The 16,431-nt window shown below is 42.8% G+C and overlaps 1 protein-coding gene across 1 annotated transcript; it reads left to right on the top strand.

Annotated features, from left to right (window-relative positions):
* Positions 1-772: 772 nt before the first annotated feature.
* Positions 773-14,107, top strand: ivns1abpa (influenza virus NS1A binding protein a). Its single transcript, XM_023264585.3, has 15 exons — positions 773-984; positions 5,612-5,907; positions 6,120-6,253; positions 6,850-7,019; positions 7,117-7,192; positions 7,299-7,472; positions 8,921-9,046; positions 10,572-10,682; positions 11,283-11,424; positions 11,640-11,864; positions 12,213-12,334; positions 12,866-12,992; positions 13,080-13,211; positions 13,359-13,532; positions 13,709-14,107. Exons 3-15 carry the CDS (start codon positions 6,143-6,145, stop codon positions 13,969-13,971), a joined length of 1,953 nt encoding a protein of 650 aa, XP_023120353.1. The 5' UTR covers positions 773-984; positions 5,612-5,907; positions 6,120-6,142; the 3' UTR covers positions 13,972-14,107.
* Positions 14,108-16,431: the final 2,324 nt, after the last annotated feature.

Below are 16,431 nucleotides of genomic sequence, written 5' to 3'. Positions count from 1 at the left end.
CAGATCAGCTCCATATTTACCAGTAATGACACTGAACGACTACTTGTAAATACTGTAAATGTGTAACAATACTCTTTACCCTTTTCTCGCTGTTTTAGAGAGGTGTTCAAGCAAATTACTGGAAACTGAAATGTCTGTACAACACAATACACTTCAACAACATGGACTATAGCCTCTAAAATGACTGCAAAGTTGAATCAACACCTCTCTTGCGGGTAAAATAAAAACAAACCGTTATAACCAAGGATCTTATAATGGCTGACCCTCCGCTCTGACCCCAACTGGTAAATAGGAAAAGAGAATTTTATGGTGCTGTGATGTATTTGTGACAAATAAAGCCTTCTTCTTCTCCGTGATTTATTGCAGGACTGTTTCAGAGAGCGTGTTTTTGCTCTGGCTGCCAGCAGTGACTTTTCTGCATGAGTATTTTAATTTCTGACACTTTAATTAGCTATATTGTGCTGATAATACCCCCAACATTTACTTTAATAAAAATTTGGCTTGTGATGGAGTAGTTTTTAACACATTTGAATTGAAGTACTTCTTGTGTATACCATCACAATGAAATGTATGTCAACAGAGGAATACTGATATAATGGTGTCATTCCTGGAAATAACTCCTGTTTCAGCTGCCCTCTTAAAGATTTTTCCCCATAATAAACCAGCCACCGCGCTCCACTGTGGATTTCGTCACTCTGAGTGGGCGGGCTAACCACGCCCACCTCCGCGACATCATTAGGCAGCGTGGCGGTCACACAGCCTGTGTCGGGAACGCGCTTGCTCGTCACCGGCGGCCGTTCGTTCAGAGCGAGTCCAGAGCGGACGGAGAGTGGACGTGCTTCTCCGGCTGAGAGGGATCCGACTACGACCAGCAGCCCCACAAGCCGTGCCTGTAGCCGCGTTGCGTTTTTTCTTTAACACAAAACAACCAACTCTGAATTCGCATTAAATATGTCTAATATCGTTTGTTGTCAAACGCCTCAGGTAAGATTTTTCTTTTTCTTCAGAGAGGAATTGATGCTGCCTGGTGTCTTTGTACAGCAGTTAGCCGTTAACGTGGAGAAACCGTTAAATCAGTCACAGTCGGTGCTAATGTGTCCGTTGGTAACTATAAATTTATTTAGTGTTTACAGTGAACGGTAATTATTGTGTTATATGAGTCATGGTGGAAACTGGAAATGCCGCGACTGCTGAACGATTCAGGCGCGGACAATGTCACGCAAACCGCCGCTTTCCGCATGACATTACAGTCGACTAGTGACGCCAATATTTATTCTGCTAACAGCAAAACTCTTATTAATAAAATTACCTTCACTCCGGACTCAAACCGACGACCAAATTCAATCGCTTTGTCCAGTATAATTACTGAAGCCGGTGTGGCTGTCTCGTGGCTCCCAGTCTCCAGCTAAGCAGCAGGTTGTCTAGCTAAAGGGCTAACATGCGTTAGCTTCTGACCGACCTTTCTTCGGGTTGCTGGCTGCTTTGCATGAACACGTCTTTGTATTGTCTGCGTTTGTGATCCGCGCAAAAAATCAAGTCAACCTTATCGGATGCTATGGGGGTCTTGCTGACCCAGTTTCTGGTAGCGGGATGTATATACAGACTACTTTTATGACTCCTGGCACGTCGCCAGACATCATGGCCCTGCTACGTTACTCTGTGCAGAGGAAGAGGCAGGGAAGTGAATGACATTACATTGCAGCGAATAGACAAACATGAGATACTTGGTGTCCAATTGTAAGACTTGACCACTGGGGATGGTAGGGTGGGTAGCGTGGGTACATGCTGTCCTTTACGATCCCTACATTTGGTACCATATTGTGCTAGATTTTACGGGCTGTGACCAGTATTGATGCCTCAGTGTTGCTGTCGACGGTGAGCATCGCACTGAATCGATCGTCTAGCAAAACGAAATTATCCAGCTGATTTCCGGTAGTGTTGGAGTGTACATTGTCTCCGTGCTGCTTGCTACTTAATGCCATGGTAGTGTCTGACCTACTGTACTGTTAATCCGACTGGCAACCACGTGGAGAATTTCCAAGTAACATAACGTAGATTAGTGATTTAATGGAAAGAATAAAAATAGACTTAACTGGGTCTTTGAGGCATATCCAGCAGATGTTTAATTTAGGAAATCATGGTCATGCTCTCAGATATTCTGATTTATATTTCCTGTAGTGGTACAAAAATGAGTTGTTAGTTTTTGACTGGAGGGATGGAGGTGTTTCTAAAACACATTTGATTTATTCCTCATTTTCATTGTTCTGTAGAGTCTGTTGTAACATCTGAGGCCTGCTACTATGTTGGTTGTGAGTTTTTTATATTTTATAGACGCTGAACTAATACTGTTTAAGGCCTCATTCATTTTTTATTGTCACACCCTGATGAGATTCCCTTTGCAATCTGCTAAATTTAAGCGGTAAATTTCCACACAGTAAAACTAGGTGAAATATTCAGCACTGCCTCTCTTCACCACTGGAGGGGTGTCTAACAGGCATCGATTGTTCAGCCTCAGACCTGCACTTTTGTGCAAGTCTAATCAGATGGAAAAATGGAGAGAGAAAATACATTCAAAGCTACCCTCTGTGACAAAGTTGCGAACAGCCTCACTCTTTCTCTTTCAGGCTGATGCTCTCTCCTTTGTTCCCTGGTTGTCAAGCGAATAGACATACAGCTCATCAAGCCTGCCTTGCTGTTATACTCCTATTTGCTCAATCACTGATGCGATCTGGACACTGTATCTCCTAATTCTTTGTCATGAAACTTGTGTCCACACAAGTGACCAACCAGGCAACAATTTAATACATAGTCAGTGTGTGATACGCTCCACAACTCAGTTTTCATGAAGCCAGCCCCATTCCTGAATGGCCATTTGTGGGTTCTTAGTTGTCTTATCTGTTTACAGAAGATTATGGTTGAATTATAGCTATGATGAAGAATTGTTAAAGAAATATCTAGAGAGCTGAGGGTGTGGTGTGCCTGCCACAGCTTTAGGTTCAAATGAAATGAGTGGGGAACAGGGCAACAGGCCAGTGTGGTGGACTGGGCCATGTGGAGGAGTTGGGCATTTGAGCCTTCACAAGGAGTCTTCTGCCAGATGTTGCATAACGACTCAAAAGTAGGTCAGTGTTCCCTCCATCCACACGCAGACGGGGTGAATTATGTTTTTCAGCCATGCTGTGCATGTTCTTCAGTTGAATATAAAGAGACTATTTTGTAGCGTGTGCCATCATGCCGGTGCATTTAACCATAAAAATATCTGGCACACTTCATGGGTGTTAGTACCTGGTAGCTGTACACATTTGCCTTTCACTCATCTTTCCTAGAACCAAAACAGTGGTGCAGCACAGCATGCACATATGTCCAGTTAGCATTTGGCTTTTATACTGCACGAGTAGCACCCATATACATGACATCTCATGGAGAAGTCCTCTCATGGTGACTGCTGTCACATAGTGCAAGGTAGCTTTTTAGAGCAAAGCAATAAATTTTTCATGGTTGCTTTTATTGCTTCTTCAGACTGACATGGCCATCACCCTCTCCCTGTACACTTATTTATTTTCCCTTTGCTTTGTTAAAAAGGTAGCAGAAAAACTGCTAAATGCAGTCTGGAGAGAAGTAATCCCGTCTGAACATAATTCCTCTTTTTTTCTACTGATGCTTGACTTATTATTAAACTAACACTGTGGTTTTGAGTTTAGTAGGTCACTGGATTTGAGTATTTGGTTGATCTGGCCAAGTACACACAAGCATTTGTGCTTGGAGGGTGATTTCCAAAAAATGTTTGTATAGAGATATTGGACAGTAGTTTGAAATGACTGGAACACAAGTCATAACGTTGCACTATAGTGCTGCGAGTAATATGTAAAGTTGCCTTTTTTTCCCACTTAACTGGCATTGTGATTACCTTGGCAAAAATATTATTTCAGTACAGATGAGTTGTTCACACATTGTCTTGGTCTTGAATGTGTTTGTATACATTTCCTCCAAACCATCTAACAGTTGATAAGACAGTTATTTCAGCTTACAGAGACAAGGCCGTTTGTTTGCTACGTTTTTTTTTCTTTTCCATTTTTTACAACACAGCCTGAAGTCTATAAGTTGATTGTGCACAGTACAACCAAAGCTGAAATTGCTCTAGATAAAGCTCCTGCAAGGCTAAAGAATATTTTCAGTAACAGTCTTTAAATATTTTTGTTGCACGTCTGACAAAGACATACATTTGAATACATTGCCGAAAGGTTTCTTTGAGAAGGTAAGATCTGCAGTAATCTGTTATAGCTAAAAAATAATGCACATATCTTAAAGATTCACATTCAAATACAAAAATAAAATATCCCTTGCTGGTGTTGGAAATGTGCCAGAGACAGCAGCTGGAGCGTCAAGTACATGTGGAGCAGTTGAGCAAATGACAGCTTTTTAAAATTAGTTTTAATTTCATCCAAGTTGGAAGATTCCACAAGACTAGGCTGTCCAGGGAAGTCTCGTCACATGGAGTCTGGATACAGTTTCAGACTGTTGGGCAGCTGCTGTGGTCTATCTTGTCCTCTCTCCCCATGTGGAATAGTGTTAAAATGGAATTGCAGTGTCCTTTATTTACTCCGCTTTAGTCTGTAGATAGTATAGTGGTGCGTTAGTTAGCCATGATAATATGTCTTTTGTGTTAAGTTCTGATGTTAAGATCTCCTTGGCACAGATGAGACTGATGTCTTTTTGTTGAGGTGATTTTGGGCTTCCCTTTCTCTTGAAATCTGAACTTCTTTTTTAAATACCAGTAAAATATCTGAGATGTAGAGGCAGGGGATGATTTTTATTGGATGTGATTGTGGGTGGGGTTTTGACATGGGTTATATGTATAGAGGACGAATGATGGCCGGCCTGAATTTATAGTGTTGGTGTGCAAGAAAACCAGCCTCACACTGAATCCCACCAACTGACTGGCTGTTGAACACTGTCACAGATTGTTCCCTCCTGCATTTTCCTTATAGGTCCATGCCTGAATGAAAGGGTTCCTATTGGGAGGAGCCAGGCAGGGAGGCTTGTCACATAAGCTAGAGTTGGAGAGGCCTTGCTTCTGAGAGAGTACGGACGGAATTGATGGCATGAGACGGATTATACAGTCTTGTTTGACCTGGTGGGATGTAGCAGCAGGTGCGGAGATTTAAAAAGCTAAACTGAGTTGTAAGGGAGGAGTATCATAGGCATGGACTACCATTTCTGTCTGCCTTCATGCTTTGCGGCTGATTTCCAGGTTTCCTCTTTAACTTAATGTGGATACTGTGATTGGATGAAGTGACCAGTGTACCCCGAATCAGATGTTCTGTTCTTCAATCTTGTATGTGATGTGATTAATATGAAAACAATTTCAGTTGTTCTGTTGGGCATTTGAGAATTGGATTTTGAAAGGGACGCTGGAAGAGTGGAAGAGAAGGAAGCACATTGTAACTGCCACCCTGTGTGTGAGGTTGCTTTGATTTACCACGTGGAACTGACTCATGCTAACATTGCTCCAGTGCCAAGAGCAGGCAGCATCATTTTCAAAATCAGCCTTTTGCCCTTTTTCCATTTCAAAACAACAAGCTCAACTCTCTTTTCTATTTTTTCTTTCTAGGTTATAATGTATGACCAACAGAGAATAAGTACAGCTCTATAGCCAACGGGATCCCGAGGACTTGATTACAGTCGCTTCAAGCCTGATAGTTTGTCCTTGCGGCTGCTCCCCCTCTCCCTTCTTCTCACGCCCCTGTAGTCAACTGGCATTTCTTCTGACAACTTCCTGTCCCTCTCCTTGGGTGAAGAAGTCTTAGTTCCACTGTGATCTCAGTCTGCTTTGCCTATTGCCCACATTTGGTTCCTGTTCTACTCTCAGCAGTGGTGCCTCCCCGGATTTGCATTATTCTCTATTAGGTAAGGCTGTAACTAATGCATGGGACAGATTATAATGCACAATGCACATTACAGGCACCTAATCCTAATCCTGTCTCTAGTCATCAATGAATAAAGCCAGCTATTACCGTGTTGCACAGCTGAAAGCATGTTGGACAGAGTGCAGAAGACGTGCATGGCAGGTGTTGTTGCCTTACTGGGCCTAAATGTAGTTTTGTGACTGTCTTTTTCAGGAACACCATTAAAATTCACCAAGATGATTCCAAACGGTTATTTGATCTTTGAGGATGAAAGTTTCCTGGATTCTACCGTGGCCAAAATGAACGCTCTGAGAAAGAGTGGTCAGTTCTGCGATGTTAGACTGCAGGTATGGTTTATTGAAAAGACACGCACGCACGCACACACACACACACACACACACACACACACACACTCTCTCTCTCACTTACGTGCCATGCAGCATGACAAGCATGTTTGTTGAGAATGCCGCTTGAGGTACTTCAGATACCAGTATAACCTGTGGCGCCAAATGTCTGTGTATTTAGAAAAGCTTCAGGTACAAACCAACTATCACTCAGTCACATGGTGTGAGTAATGAATGTACTGAAAATGTATATGAGTCATGCCAAATTTGGAAACTTGAAAAATGATTTGAATATTTTCTTTTGAATGTATGTTGAAATGCTACTGCTGCTCTTGGATGTCAAATATGAGCACCTCTTGTACAATACAGACCTCTGAGACTTTGGCAGTCACCCAGGAATCGAACTTTAGATAAATGTTGACAATGTTAAAGCTTTTAATTTTTAACTGCAATAGTTTTATTGATGCTGACTCACTTGTTCACCTATCAGCTATACCTGCCTTAACCTATAATCTCAAGGCATTCAAGGTAATTTTTCTCTTTAACAAACTCGGAAACATTCTGACGGTTAGCCTCTTTCTTTCTCTTCATTTGTCCAGGTGTGTGGTCATGAGCTGATGGCTCACCGTGCGGTTCTGGCTTGCTGTAGTCCCTACCTGTTTGAGATCTTTAACAGTGACCTTGAGCCTCATGGAGTCTCACATGTCACCTTTGAAGACTTGGACCCAGAGGCTGTGGAGATCTTGCTTAACTATGCCTACACTGCCCAGTTAGTAGCACTTTCGACTTTTTGCTGCTGATTTTGTATCTACAGGATTCTCCCCTTTTTAACAATGTTTGGCAACTTTTGTGTTTGTGTAACTTAGGCTGAAGGCAGACAAGGAGCTGGTCAAGGAAGTTTACTCTGCAGCCAAAAGGTTCAAGATGGAGCGAGTCAAACAGGTGTGTTTTTACCCATCTTCCCTTTCAACACACGTGCTTCGCATGCTCAAAAATCCCAAGTGTTCTCAAAATGATTACATCTTAACAACTTCCACTCACTTCTCAGATTTGTGGGGACTACCTGCTGTCTAAAATGGATTCCCAGAACGCCATCTCCTTTCGAAACTTCGCCAGCTCCATGGGAGATGGCAGAGTTTTGGCCAAAGTAGACGCCTTCATCCAAGACCATCTACTGGAAGTGTCTGAACAGGAAGACTTCCTTAAACTTCCCCGCCTCAAGGTACTAGCATTGATTTGCACATACTGCATTTTCTAATGTTTTTAAGAGTCCTGCACAAGTTGACTAGGTAGTTTAGTTGTTACCGCTAAGTTACAAGTGATTTGAAAGAGTTGGTGCTCATGAATCAAGAAACTGAAGGTTTTTCTCCTCTTGCAAACAATTAGGCTATGCCTGAAGCAGCAACTTATCACATACGTACATAGTGTATATACAGGTAATTTTCTATCTAGTTTAGTTTAGTCTAGTTGCCCCTCACTCTTGCACTTAAAGTAGTTGGTGATGGAGGTCTTGGGTTAAATAACACATACTGGATTAAGGTTTGTATTTTTACCTGACTGACTTTGACTTGAGATTAGCAATACTTAGAGTATGAGGGCGTGCCTCTTATAGATGTCGCTGCAGGTAAAGCCTGCTGAGATTGTATTTAGGGCAGGGGGCTTAAAACATATGCAACAGTAAGGCCTAGCGTGGGCAGGTTACAGTGTGGAGCCTTTACTTCAGACTGCCCCAGAGTCTGTACTGAATTCATTCTCAGGTTGAGTTTAAGTCTAAACAAATCCTCTGAATTTGTGTTATGTTGGAATACAGAACCATATGCTATACTTTGATTGATTTAGGACTGCATGTGTGCTGGAACTAGGACTAACAAATAGTATTTAGGAATTTAGTTAACAATGAAAGACTTCGAATAAATATTTTATGTTAATTACAGCTTCTCTGATGTAAGGCTTCTCTAGTTCCATGTCAGTGTTCAACAGCCAAAAAGCCACAAGCTATAGCATTTACAAACAAGTATTTTTAGGATATTATTTAAATATATACCAAGAATTTGGACACTTTCATGTTGAATAAAACATGTTTTTGCAAAATATATGTATTAGTTTACTTGGTTTATTGCATCCCACAGTTGGGAGCTCAGTTAGGGAAAATCTAGTGGAGAATAAAACGCAAACCTGTTAATTTGCCTATATTGATCATTATGCTGAACATCAGTGACTGGCAGCTATTTGGCCCATTAGGTAATTGCTGCCAAGGAAGGCCAACCATTTATAAAATCAGCCCCTGCCTTTAATTTGGGCATAGTTCACTTTTTTTTCCTTTTGGGATACTTAAAATGCACTTCATTCACATGAAATCCATTAGTTTTATTTATTATTCTTTCATTTAATTTATCTTTCATCTTGAACATGGAGCTAACTAGTTTAATAAGGGATGCGGATAATTCTCAAGCAACTTAATGATACTGTCCTGTCATGATGGTAACATTGAGCAGACACAAAGTGATGATTCAAGTGTTCCTAAGGCACAAGTTAATTAATGATCAGTCAGTATCATCAAGCTTTCTGCTAAGCAGTAAAGGTCATGGTATTAATTTCCTGTTATTCATTCAGCTTATTCCTGTTGTGCATGTATTTAACGCTTGTTTCACCCCATTGATGTGTTTACAGTTAGAAGTAATGCTAGAAGACAACCTGACCCTGCCCAGCAATGGCAAGCTCTACTCTAAGGTGCTCAACTGGGTGCAGCGTAGCCTTTGGGAGAATGGTGACCAACTGGGACGTTTGATGGAGGAGGTCAGTACCAGGGTGTGCATTCTCAACTCTGAGACCAATCTTTGTTTTACCTTGCTCCTTCCCCTCCGACTCCTCCTGTTTCTGACATTAAGAGGTCTTTAAGGGGGCTGAAGTAGAAATGGCATGCCATTGTCATGCTGCTATGTCAGGATTGTTCTTTTTTTTCCTCTGATTTGTTGAGGTTTTTGCAGTCAGAAACTCTGTACCCCTGAACCATACTACAAATTAGAGGTGAGCCAAAAAAGAGCTGCTGTTTGCTCTTGTTTTTTGTTTCCACTGTTCTCTTTTGGGTGTGTGGTTGGTTTACGTACAACCCCATCTGAGTATTACAGTGCTCTTCTCTGGAACACAAAAACTCACAGGTTCTCTAAGATCTGACCCTTGATTCTGCTTTCTCACTGCCACTTTACTATCTGAACAGGTGCGTGTTTGTTGCTCCAGCACTAACAGGCACTCCTCCCCGTTGATTTATCTCTCCTGTAGGTTTATTAGCAGCAGCAGGAGACCAGACTGAGGATCCAGGACTGAGCCACCAGGGTAATGAGTCAGAGAAAAGAGAGGGAGGAGAGGAGCACTACTGCCTCTCAGCAGCTTGTCTTTGCAGCCAAGCAACACTGTGCCCCCATCTGTCCATGCCATACATACAGATGAATCCCATTTCTGCATTTATCAGCACACATTGCTCACAAACTTTTAGCAATCAATACATTTAATTGAATGTCCCTTTACTCCACATATTATTCTCATACAGGTCCATCTATCCATTAGCATATTCAAAAACCATCCAAATTATTAACCTTCTAGGAGGAATTGGCATTTTCAGGAACTTCTGATATTTAAAAAAAAAAAAAAAAAGCACCTTTTCCCTTTTTTTTTTAAAAAAACCTTTTTTTCCTCTAACATTTGCCCTTTAGATGGGCAGCTGAGTGACTTCAACATATTTTCTTACTGTATTATTTCAACAGATTATATTAGAATTTGCTTATATATCTTGCTGGATTCATTCTATTGTGGAATAATGTTCCAGCATTAACTGGTAGTTGGTACAGCACTACAGTCATTAGTCATCTGGATTTGACTGCCTATTGTAGCTTCCACTACAATGACTTCTTCAGCTAGAGGACCAGTTACCAAGCAGCCGAGGTGGGGAGAGGGCTACTTGCAGCTCTTCCTCCTCCCCTCCATTCTTCACAGAAGATCTTTCCAGATGCAATCTCTCAATTTTCACCAGCTCCCTCTTTTATAGATGCAAATTACGGAGTTTCATCGTCACATGCTCGGCCGATGTCTTCTTGAGCTCAAACAATTAACCCACTCTGTGCAGTGGCAGCAGAATGTGTGTCTTTTTAAAGGAAGCTTTCCATCCAAGCGACTGAAGATCCGGGCCCCTTCCCCCCTCTTCCTCTTCACAGCACTGCCTCCCCTCCTCTTCCTCCCTCATGTCCCTCCCCCTCTTATGCTGGGGCTCTCAGTGTGTTGCCATGGAGACAGCCACATGGGTATGTTGTTCCTGTTTGTCTTTCAGGTGCAAACGCTGTACTACTCACCTGACCATAAGCTGGTGGATGGAGGGCTGGTGATTGAGGGGCACAGTGAGGTGTTTGGTGGCGAGGAGGACCACCTTCAGTTTGTGCAGGTACTCAACAGCTTGTGCCTGGCTTCACTCTGATGAAGTCTCTACAACGTTGTGCTTGGCAGTCTGTAGCCATTTTTTTTTTTTTTTTTATAGCTTGTGCCTGGCTATGCATAAAAATACTACACAGCCTGTGCCTGGCTAGAAGTATGTATAGATATTTAATACTATAATTTGACAACACTGTAAAGACTATTGTCAGCATATTAGCAAGAAATGAGCTATAACGCCTGCCTGGCTATGGTGTTGAGCATACATTAAAACCACATTTTTATTATAGTTTTTCTTAAAGCTAATCTCAACCAGTTGAGGGAGGGCAGTATTGGCTGCCTTAGCTTTTCATCATCTATTTTGACTTGTGACTGAAATGTGTGCTGTTAGATGTGAGTGTAGCATGGTCTGAGACTGTAGTTTGCAGTGCTGTGTCGTTGGCTTCAAGTGGCGTGAGACTTCAGTACATGCTCGAACAAGATTAATGCAGATTCAATTATGCCACGTCGACCAGCTGGATCAAAGCATAGGTTGGGCTGTGATTAGCTGGCGTTGGCCACCGGTGGGCCAGTGGTGAAGCTTGGCTTCTGTAGCTGCACTGTGCTCTTGCAGAAGAAACCGGTTCGGGAGAGCACCCAGAGACAGATGAGCTGCAGCTCTTCTGGAAGCCTGTCGCCCTCCAACCAAGCAGCAAATGCCCCAAAGCAGACCGCCAGGAGAGAGTGGAAGTACATTGCCTCTGAGAAGACCACAAGTAAGCAGGTTTATTAACTACATGTAATGAGTTGCAGCACAATTGCAAAGAATTCCTTCTTGAGGGCGAGAAAGTCATAGACTGCGATAGTTGTAGCAGCGTTACAACGGGTAAGGTTAATGTCAGAATTCTTAAGCTTTAAGGCCAGTGTGTTTTCTTTGAAAACATTCTTGATTGAATTTAGAAACCTATTCCGTCTCTAATTTATCTCGTAGACAACACCTACTTGTGTCTGGCTGTGCTGGACAGTGTGCTGTGTGTGATCTTCCTGCACGGTCGCAGCAGCCCTCAGACATCTCCCTCTGCCACACCCTGCCTGATGAAGAGCCTCAGCTTCGAGGCCCAGCCCGAAGAGCTCGAAGAGCACCCGCTCTCACCCATGCATTACGCTCGCTCTGGCCTGGGCACCGCAGGCCTGAACGGCAGACTCATCGCAGCAGGTTGGCACTGAATAGGACTAAGACATCTATTGAAACAGTAGCTCCCCTGTTCTTCAGAGGGTCACAAAGGGCTGGAGTTGACATTGGGTGACAGTATGGTATCGAGTGTAAGATCTATAATTGCTTGTTTTCTGTAGGTTGTGGTACGGTACAGTGAGACCTACAAGCCTTTCTTGGCTGAATAAATAGGGACAAAAGCTCACTTCTTGCAAAACGTGAACTACAACCAGATTTTTGTGGGACTAGTTGAATGAGGCTGACAGTTTTTGACTGCTTAATCTGGCGGGGTTTATGTTAAATTTGTAAGAGGTATGAAGTTGACCATGGTGCCTATTTGTAATCCTGTAGGAGGCTACAACAGAGAGGAATGTCTGAGGACTGTGGAGTGTTATGACCCCAAAGAAGACCGCTGGACCTTCATCGCACCCATGCGGACTCCAAGGGCTCGATTCCAGATGGCCGTGCTCATGGTAGAGTTTACCATTTTTTATTTCGGAAAACAAAACCGGTAGTCATTCAAAAGCCTGACCTGCAATGATGGCTGAGGCGTGATCGAGGCCGGCCTCCAGATAAAGGTCCGGGGGATGATATATGCCTCATGCAGCTCTTGGCAATAATATCAAAATGAGGCTTGGTAGTAAAATGTGATGCGGTATACTTAATAAACAGAGAATTAGAAATAAAGGCCTGTTTCTCATACAAGCTTGAAGGCCCGTTATCTTCTGCAGCTGAGGTATTCATCTTTATCTCAGATCTGTTTACAATAAACTGACATTTTGAATATTGTCCAAGGAGTGTGCCTGCACCTGTTTAAACAGGTTTCAAGCTTCCTGTGCAAATACTTAAATATTTATCTACTCCATGTTTAAGTGGTTGGATTCCTGACTTGTTAACTTCTGTTAATAGGCCCTTGTAGTTCTAAGTTTATAAGGCAATAAAAGCAGCAAGTGTCAGGTTGAAGCATCGTCTTTTAATAACTTTTCCGTTTCCACTTCTTGCAGGGTCAGCTGTATGTGATTGGAGGTTCAAACGGACATTCTGACGAGCTGAGTTGCGGGGAGACGTACGACCCACATGCTGATGAGTGGGCTCAAGTGCCAGAGCTGAGGACAAACCGCTGCAATGCAGGTCAGTCAGTCGTGCAGTGATTAACAGTTTGATAATTGTTTCCAGGAAATTGAAACTTAAACTCATTCCTGTCGTCTTCGTCTGAAGGTGTCTGCTCCTTGAACAACAAACTTTACGTTGTGGGAGGGTCGGACCCCTGCGGGCAGAAGGGCCTGAAGAACTGTGATGCTTTTGACCCTGTGACCAAAACCTGGTCCAACTGTGCCTCCCTTAACATCAGTATGTGTTCACACAGTTTCACAGATGTTTTTAAAATGTTAAGAATTAACAGAATAAGACGAGCAGTAAAAATACAACTCGCTGTTTAGATTTTTGCACACTGTGGGGAAATGACAAGTTGAATTCATTAAACGAACTTGCTTTCAGGGCGGCACCAGGCAGCAGTGTGTGAGTTGGATGGCTTCATGTACGTGATAGGAGGGGCAGAATCGTGGAACTGCCTGAACACTGTGGAACGCTACAACCCTGAGAACAACACCTGGACTCTGATCGCCCCCATGAATGTGGCTCGCAGGGGGGCCGGCGTTGCTGTCCATGCAGGTAAAAACCCACCGACATCACACAGGTGGAAATGATGGAAGCAGATGTTGGTTGAGGAGTTTCTGTACTGCATTTGTCATAAGAGAACATAATTGTGGGGAAAATGGTGACTTTTTATCAGCAAAACCCAGTAACTGTCATGCATTGCTAATGTCCACGTCTCCCACTCATTATAGGCAAACTGTTTGTTGTCGGCGGCTTCGACGGCTCCCACGCTCTCCGCTGCGTGGAGGTGTACGATCCCGCCCGCAACGAGTGGAGGATGCTGGGAAGCATGACATCATCACGCAGCAACGCGGGCGTGGCCATGCTGGGAGAAACCATCTACGCCGTGGGAGGCTTTGACGGAAACGAGTTCCTGAACACCATGGAGGTTTACAACCCCGAGACGGACGAGTGGAACGACTGCACCAAGGCCCTGTCTCCCCTCTCTGACTGAAGAAGGGGGAGGCAGGGGGGAGGGCAGGGAATGGGGTTGGGGAGTCTCACAGTGCTTCACCTTTTTCCAAACTAACAGGCTTAGTGACGTAATCGTGTTTCGTGATGTTCTGTGTGTGTGTGAGCGGATATGTGTGGGTGGGGACGGGGGATGTTGGGGTGAGGGGTCTTCAGTGAAGACTGGCTTATATTTGGCAGGTGGGGAGGGAGGGAGGGAGGGAGGGGAGGGTTGTTGCCCAAAGCAACATGACGCCTTTGCATATTGCATACAATGTTTTTCGTGCTGTACATATTTTGTTTCTTCCTCATTTTTTGTCATATGCCAACATTTACTACACATTTAGTGCTTTTCTTTTTCTCTTAGAGTTTAAAGGTTTGTCACTTTGAGGGTTTTCAGATGAGCTTTCTACTATTGGTCACTTGGAAGGTGGCTGTATGGAGTGGTGACGATTGACTTTTGAAAGTTTCAAGTTTATTTAAGAATATTTCTGTTGTGGAAATGTAATTTTGCTCACATATTTAAAGGTCAGCAGTTTGAAGCCTTACTCAGAGTGCGAGTTGATAAACACCTGTCATGGCTTTTTGTGTCATTTTAAACAAGCTGGATTGCTTTTTGAATCTTAAATGATGGCCTTTTTTATATTTTTTATACACTGATTTACCAGTAAAATAAAAGTAGTAGCAGACAGCTTAAGTCAATGAATCTAACCAGTGCCAGATTTAGTTAATTTTTATTATTTTTTTTTTTGTGCACACACCACACACGCACAACCATGCTTCTGCTAACCAAACTTTTGTTATTGTGATTTAACTAATTGATGTATGTAGAAATGCAGTTTACTGAAAATCCTTTTTTTTTTTTTCTCTTTTGTGTTTTTAAAGTGTCAGGCATTGGCAGATTCTTCTGGAAGAAATGTTAGAGCAAGAATTATCAGATTTGTAACATTTCTTAATTAATAAATCATTTAAATCCGATTTCTGTCTTCAGTCTAGTTTTTAAACGTGTGGCTCTAAGTGATGTTTGGAAATAATATACGGGAAGGTAGCAAATTAAGAGAAAAGTCTAAATCAAGTATTCGTAAGGTGTTAGGCTCTTCAAGTAGGAGTAAAACTGGTTGTATTACGCACTTTTTACAAGGCTGAACCAGATGCTGCAAAACTTGATGAAATGACCATCAGCTGATGTAGTGACTAAATTTAGCCTTTACCTCATCTCACCACAGCTCTCCTTTACGAGTCGAGTAATAACTGTCCTCATCGCTGCTGTCATTCTGCTGTCTGTGCATTCATTTCCACCATTTTCCTCAGACTACCACACTGAGAGGAGCAGAAAAAAAATTACTGGCTCAAGTGTCTTTTTGGGGAGATTATACTAAGCCGGCTAACAGACCTCAGCAGGAAGGGATGACGACAGTCACTGTGGGCTGTGGAGGTGTTGAAAAGGGACCAGCTGAGCTGTGGCTGCATCTGCATGACCTCAGACATCACCCACTGCCTGCCAGAGCTGGTTAAATCCCTCACCCGTGCTCATTCACAAGTTAGTTGCCAATAATCTCTGCTGACACAAATGTCTATCGCTCCAACATTTAAAAAAAATAAATGGCAAAAACAAAACAAATGGGCCACTGTCTGGCCACACCCAAGCAGGCTGATGTCCAGTTATCCCACTACCTAAAACACTGAAGTTATGTTGGCCTCCTCTTTGATGTATTTATTAATTTGATAAAGCATTTTGAATCTCCCCTGGTGGCCTAATACTATGTACAACCAACACAGGAAACTAAATTCAGACAAAACAACAAAAACTGCCTCATTTTTTGTCCCGCTGTGTAAAAGAACGAACAGGCCTGGGATAAAAAGCTGTTTCACATTAGTCAGACGCTTGATTATACAGTATGAGGAGAGAAAACATCCCTGTGGGTCAAGGTGAGCTTTTATATTCCACTCAGTTCCTCTGGCTGAGACTGCTGCTGCATGAAAATGGTTTAAATTTAGACATTAAGTAACAGAGGACATTGCAAGTGTATTGCTCACTTTTTAAAATAAATGATCAGTGAGTTGTTCTGAGACAGTTAATAAGTTATGAAACAAATGGACCAGTGTGTGAATCCAACAACAAACTGTTTAATAGAAGCTCTGACGGTGCAGCAGTGATTTCACGAGACAGTAAGTTCAGATCATCATTAACTGTCCTCTCCTCATCTTCCCCTCACCTCTCTGCACATGACGCCTGACGCTTCAGCCTCTCTGTGTGCCACATTAGCAGCAAGTGTAATCTCGGCCCGTCTGCTGGCGTCACCTGCGCCTGATCCGCTTAGTCACCATCCACACATGCAGCCACATGCAGACACGCTTAGGCTATCAATCACTGCACACATACTGCACCGCACAGGTGAGGTTCTCCTTAAAACAACTACCACAAGAAACGAATCGGTTTAGAAATCACTTCAACTGCAAATGA

Source organism: Amphiprion ocellaris, chromosome 2 (assembly GCF_022539595.1).
Source record: "Amphiprion ocellaris isolate individual 3 ecotype Okinawa chromosome 2, ASM2253959v1, whole genome shotgun sequence".
In the NCBI taxonomy this organism is placed as follows: domain Eukaryota; kingdom Metazoa; phylum Chordata; class Actinopteri; family Pomacentridae; genus Amphiprion; species Amphiprion ocellaris.
This window is presented reverse-complemented; position numbering and strand designations above follow the sequence as displayed.

Coding starts and splice junctions, on each gene's coding strand:
- ivns1abpa (XM_023264585.3), top strand. CDS start 6,143: ATGATTCCAAACGGTTATTTGATCTTTGAGGATGAAAGTTTCCTGGAT. Junction 7,020..7,116: donor AACTATGCCTACACTGCCCA/GTTAGTAGCACT, acceptor TGTGTAACTTAG/GCTGAAGGCAGACAAGGAGC. Junction 11,425..11,639: donor TGCCTCTGAGAAGACCACAA/GTAAGCAGGTTT, acceptor TTTATCTCGTAG/ACAACACCTACTTGTGTCTG.